The sequence below is a fragment of the Ylistrum balloti genome, unplaced genomic scaffold, assembly GCF_031769215.1.
Source record: "Ylistrum balloti isolate Yb309-2 unplaced genomic scaffold, AGI_CSIRO_Ybal_v1 Utg370006, whole genome shotgun sequence".
Lineage (NCBI taxonomy): Eukaryota > Metazoa > Mollusca > Bivalvia > Pectinida > Pectinidae > Ylistrum > Ylistrum balloti.
In genome coordinates, this window is record NW_026782081.1 from 1,110,385 (window position 1) to 1,117,172 (window position 6,788).

Sequence of the window (6,788 nt, forward strand, 5' to 3'; positions counted from 1 at the left end):
AATATACAAATATAAATGAAATAATTTGATATTTCTCTCTTGTGCTTTAACAAAAACAAAAATAAATTATCATATTTGTGATTTGTCCCTTAAAAAGGATTGTCAACAATAGCAAACAATATTATTTTCATCTTAAAATATATGTTTGTCTCCTACATATACATTATGTACATGTTGTCATGTATACTCTCAACGTAATACTTTCTTGTACCCTTTTTCCTTACCTACTTTAAAAAAAAAACATCAATCAAACAAAATAGACAAATAAAAATGCTGGTAAAGAAGAAAAGTGGTATTTTCGTTCTTTCATTGATATAAACTCTAAACACGTGTTCTCTGGTATCAACTATTAAAACGTGTGCTCTGATATCGAATCTAAATGCGATTTCTTTGATATCCAATCTAAATACGTGTTCTCAAATATCAAATCTAACAGGTGTTCTTAAATATTAAATCTAAAAACACTTGTACTCAGATATCAAATCTTAAAACGTGTTCTAAGATATCAAATCTGAACACATGTTCTCAGATATCAAATCTGAAAATGTGTTATCACACATCAATTTTAAACACATGTTCTTAGATATCAAATCTGAACACATGTTCTTATATATCAATTTTAAACACGTGTTCTCAGATATCAAATCTGAACAAGTGTTCTTATATATCAAATCTGAAAATGTGTTCTCAGATATCAAATCTGAACAAGTGTTCTTTGATATCAAATCTAAAAGTGTTTGCTTTGACATCAAATCTTAACACGTGTTCTTAGCAAAACATATACATAGAGTATCAGAAACCAACACGTGAACATAATTATTGTGCAAACTCAGGTTAAAAATCTATGAACAAATGAAAGACTTATATGGAAACACATGAAAAAGTACAAGAAAATATTACCTGGTCCGTCATCTGCTTCATGGAAGACGTTCACCATGCAAATCTAAGTCAAGTAAGCAATGTAACGTTCTCAAATATATACAATAAAGAAAGCAAAGTAACGAATATCCAACACTCCCAGCTTCATATCTCATAAAGAAAGAAAATGCTTCTCAATAATGAGATCACTATGATCACTAAATAAATAAATATTCAACAAAAATGCATTGAATTTAAATGCAATTAATCAAAGTTAAAGGAACGTTTATATTCTGTTTTGAGTGGTCTTTGTGAGATGGTCACTATTTGAAGTTCAATACCGAAGGTTTTATATTGATTCGCCGATTTTCTCTATGTATAAAGGAGTTATTCCCCTTTGGTCAAGGTTGATACGTAACGTGGTAATGCTCATTTTGTTACATTCGAAATGCATGTTAAGTAATCAAAAGCTAACACAATGATTATGCAACGGGCTCTGAGTATGAATATGACATTAGTTAAAGCTGTTCTCAACTTGCTTATCGAAACGTAAAGTCATACTTATTTTGAATACATACATATATAAATAAGTGATGCAAATTCTTTCAAAATTAGACGACATGTCACCTTCCACATAGTAACACATAAATTATATTACTGGTTGAAATTGATCTTTGATAATGAAAAATTTCCAAATTCACGAATTTGTGCTATTTTGATAACTTTCCGACCGGTGCCGTTGAAGACTTTGAAGTGACGTATTGCTGTATTTATAACTATATTGTTTGCTATTAAAAGCTAACCATCCCATTACACACATCACATTATTATACACATAAACATATTAAAACGACAGTTTTCGAAATATATTCAAATAATTAAAGGATAATGATTTCGTTATAAAAAATATAAAAAAGTTCCATTACAAGATTTAACACCTTGAACAATATTTGAGCCGGAAAATTGTATTGTATGATATCAAATTATGTGTTGTTGGATAGGGTGTTTTTTCAATTTCATGTACATGAGAAGTTAGATAATATTAACATGATTCAAAAGATATATCTAATATAAGTATAAAAACTTGAATTGACACTGTTTGTACGAAATAGGAATTGCTTTCATTCTGCTTATTATGATTAAAATTGTTCTGATGTGGTACTAAAGAATTAGCCACAATTCACATTTCCTTTATTAAATTTGCAAAAGATACCTACTTTATATCATTTATCAATTATAATTATTACTCTTTAATATGCATCGCGAAGTTTGACTTGTTCCATACAGACGAAACTAAACATGCTTTTAATATTGTCATGGCATTGAGGTTATGCCTTAGATACGATGGTATCATATGCTTATCTAAACATGTGAGGGACGAACGGTTTGAATATCTATCTCTCGACCTTTCCCAACGATAGGCAGACCTTCCGGGGCTGAAGCATACATCGAACCATTAGATTCAGGGTTTACCATCGTAGGTGAGGATGGTTTCTTTTCGTGTAAGTTTTCCGATTTGTGTCTCTTACGCTTAGAGCTTTGTTTTTTCTGTAAACGTGGGCTGTGTCCACTTTGTACAATTTCTGGCAGATGGTTTAGAAAGTTGGCCTGTTTTCTTTTCCTTGGAAGGGTATCTATTTCTGCTTCTTCTGCTTCTTCTTCTAAAACATCCAAATTTCGTCTCGTAGGTTTCATTGGAGATTTCGTGTCGATAAACATGCCAGGGCGGGTTCTTCTTGTGCTCATGAAAGATGAAGTTGCTCTATGTATCGGACTCAAAGGTCTGAAACTCATAGTATTCATACGTGCATCCAAATCGTAATGAGCTGTCACATTTGCTACCCCTTGCGCTGCAGTTTTAACTAATCCTGATTTATCTTCCTCAGTAGCATATGTCATTTGCAGGGAATGTATTTCAAAGAGAAAACGTTTATCAGATTTGTTTTGCTTTGTAGCAGTATCAAACCCGCGTATCTCCCTAGGTTCTGCATGACAAGGTAAAATTTTATTTAGACAACATAAACAAAAAATGTCTTCCAGAAACAAAATCACAGATAGTTGTTGTACTCGCCACTGCGGATATCTGTCTTCAAGAACGATAGCACAAGTCTGTGACATCATGGCGATCAGGGCATTCAGCAGAAGGACATAGGAAAGTATTACAAATACAACAAATAGTGCAACAGACAACCAAGGCACGCGGGATTCGAACAGAGACTCGATGTCTCCAAGACCGAGCATAAGTTTGAACATCATCAACATGGTTGTCCAGTAGGACGAGTATTCGTTCTGGACAACGTCACCGTCACCATTCGGAGTAACATCCACTTGAAAGAGGATATGTAATGCTGCTGTGAAGGAAATTAGTTCAAATAGCAACACGATACCGAATCTGAATAAATCTCCAATTATCACTCGTTTAATCATCTCCGTGAAGAAGCTGAATATCCTCTGTGGTCGCAGAAAGAATATCGTGAACCACCAACCAGTAATCAAAGCGATAATGAGTGGTATACCATCGTGAGAATCGTCTGAAGCTGTCATGAATGTATCTACGATAATACAACTTGAATGAACAGAAAGAATCACTATATATTCCAGATTATGTAGGAAATACTGACGGGAATTAGAGCGGCGGAATTTTGGCACAAAAAGTAGAACTGATACTGCAACGTAGAGCAAACCACAAACAAATGTTAACCAGTGGAATACATTGACAAAGTAATTCACCTGCGGGTTATCGGCTTCTCGATCTGCCCGAGATTTGCCGGATGTGTTGAAGAATATTTGTGGCCTTAAAACAGCATACCCTGTTAGACCAACGATAAAAAGTACATGGAAACAAAACCAGATGTAGTAAATCCATCTATAAAATGTCCACTTGGCACGAACTAGATTCTTCACGGGCGGCATTTCTATCAGTCGGAAAGCGTCTTTGGAATGGTAGCTGTTGTTGAACATCATTTCTAAAATGCTTTCTGTCTTTGGGTAATCACTGCAGCATGTCACATACTGCTGTTTGGACTTCCGCAATTGTTTGCTAGCAATTCCTTCCCATTTTGGAATCACGGTTCCGCGGCTAAGCGACTTCTTCATTTGGCCATAATTTGAGGCAGCTGCTCTTACATTTGCAAGTGAGTCTACCTCTGTAACGTCATACATTTTAATGTCAAACAGACCATCGTGCGTGCTAAAGAAACAGTAGACGTTTTCCAGATTCATGATGAAATTGAATGCTTCCACGACGCCATGTTTAGCTGCTAGCTGTAGTGGACTGAGATGTTCCTTATTTCTTATGAACCACACATACGTGTATTGGTATCTATACTTTAGACTTTCGGTATCATCTGAAAACATATGCTCTGTTATCCCTTTATTCATCAGTTCTTCCTGGAGGTGTCTGAGCATTGACACCACATCAATGACTTTTTCAGGATATATGGCAGCATACTTAATCAAGGAATGGAATACAGTATCACCGTCTACGTTTGCAAATTCTATTTCAGCATCATTTTCAATTAAAGTTGTAACTATACCTTCATAAAATGCTAAAGCTGCGACGCTGAGGGGTATTCCACCCATCATCACTGTATTTACAAACCGCGCTCCAGTTGCCTCTGTATAAATCATCCTCTTTAAGAGATCAGTGGATTGTGCCTGCTTCGCCTGTACAAGCATAGTTTCAACAGCTTGTTCGTTGCCCTTGGTTATTGCTATATGGAAGGCAGTCTGTCCCTTATAATCTTCCGAGTTTTCCCTCGCCTGAGTAAGAAGTTGTGGACATACTCTGGCAAGTCGTTGGACCATGATATCATCGTCTTGATATTTTGCGGCCGTATGTAGAAACGTTTCATCTTCATTTTCGCGATATTTGACTAGAATATCAGTACGGTTGTAGTTCTGAATAAGGTTCAAAAGATCGTCCGCTTTTTGATTGTCACCTTCTTTGATGAAACGAGACAGGGCTTTCTGACATTCCACGTAATCGCCTGTAACAAGTTTATTCTTATAGTGACTTTTCTCTCTCTTTTCCATGATGTTTTAAATGCCGTCGGCTGTATTTCGGTCAGCTACCCAACATTCTGAAACAGTAGAAAGAGTAAACACATACTAGTTATCGACTGTTCATACGGTTATAACATGAAAACTATCAGCTGATAGACTTCAAGGGCTTTATACAGCTACACAGCAAATGGTTAGGGGTAACTTGACCCGACCACGTGGGGTTTCCCCAGGTACTCCTGTTTCTTCCCATAATAAGACACCTCGCGCGCTTACATCCGGGCCAACAAGAGTGATATGTATCAGTTGAAATTGCTTGTTCCGCTTGTTATATTTATATGTATAACTAAGAACTGCAAATTCTTCTACACAAAGACACATTCAAGCCTTAAATTATAAGATGTACATATTTATATCCGGGAATTTTTCATCCTGGATGAAAATAACTGAATAAATAACTAATTAAATCTTAATCGATACACTTTAAGGGCTTTATACAACTACACCATATCATTCACTCTGAGAAATGTTTCAAATTGCATGTAAAATCCATTGCAATACTTATGACCGTAACATGACACTTATTGTTAACAGAATGCACGCCTGTGATACTCAATCACTCAATTACACATTCACATAGGAAAATTAATTTGGGATCAGAATAATTGAAATCAAATATTTTTTCTCCGTTTGCGAGAGAAAATGTCTGTTTATAAGATATGGTCACTTCTCTCAAAGAAAGAAGTGGTAATGAGACAAGAGTATAAAATTTCAGTTATATATGGTTATCAAACGGTAAGACAGAATTTAAAAACTCGTTAGACAGCTTTTGTGATTACTTTGTTTACAGACAGGACTACGGCAGTATCAAATTCATCCGTACATTAAAATTGATTGACATTATCGGAGTGCTCCGTTTCATAATTGGATTATGATACGATAAGCTGGTGGACAGACATTTGTGATGTCATTCATCATCCTTCACAGACTGCTTCCAGCATCATTTAACAATGAAGACAAACCCAAACATATCTGATATGTACGTTTGTCATATTTATGATACGTGAAATTTCCCGAAGCCTTACTCTTCCAACTACTGATATCTAATTAATGTAACTTCTGAAAGCGGAGTGTTCATGCAGTTTAGATACAGAAGCGATTTGTTTTCGAATGTTCAAACCTAGCAGCTGTAATTTCTAATGCACATAGACATGTGAATATTCCATCCTGCTATATCCAAGCCGTAACACCAAATATCGAAATCCACCACGGCCAGTTTAGCACTTGCTATTCACAGGATCACGAGAGCTCCACCTTGTTCTCATTTGATAGCGTGATATTGCTTATTTGAAGCAAACAAGATTCACATTGCGGATGTCGTCGATAAAACAGAAGACATTTGCTTCTCCAAAAAACCTGGTCTTATTCTCTTTGTAATTTTTTCATGGGTTTTCGTGGTAATTTTTCTTTTGTTATATTTTGCCCTTGTTTTATTGAATTTGAGTTTATTATGACTGTGTTGACATGTTGGTACGTTTTTTAAACGTTGTATTCCTACTTAAGACCATATCATAAGATGGATTTATTTCATAATCTGCTTGTTTGATATTTCGACCATGTGATGTTTGAGTCTATGTCATTAGTATGCTTTACACTCAAGCATTTTTCATTAGTTGCGTCATTGAGAAATCGACTGTGATGCCATAATATGGACATTGATCAAATACGGATATTGACGTTACGTCATAAATTAAAAATGGTGCTACACATCGGCATTCCCTATTTATTTCTGTCTTCTACATTTTTACCTTAAACCCTGTCAAAGGCGATTCTTCTCACTTTTGCGATAAAACTGTTAGAGATGTTTTCAATTTATTTGATATTTAATGAAACTGGTCTTGAAGGTACATTGCTGACCAAAACAGACA

The 6,788-nt window shown here is 35.3% G+C and overlaps 1 protein-coding gene across 1 annotated transcript; it reads right to left on the reverse strand.

Moving 5' to 3' along the window:
• Window positions 1–2,220: 2,220 nt before the first annotated feature.
• LOC132548280 (transient receptor potential cation channel subfamily V member 5-like) lies at window positions 2,221–4,893 on the reverse strand. The gene has a single exon (XM_060212132.1). It carries the CDS (start codon window positions 4,891–4,893, stop codon window positions 2,221–2,223), a length of 2,673 nt encoding a protein of 890 aa, XP_060068115.1.
• Window positions 4,894–6,788: the final 1,895 nt, after the last annotated feature.

Bases quoted from the DNA above. Each gene is read 5' to 3' on its own strand.
- LOC132548280 (XM_060212132.1), bottom strand. From the start codon at position 4,893: ATGGAAAAGAGAGAGAAAAGTCACTATAAGAATAAACTTGTTACAGGC.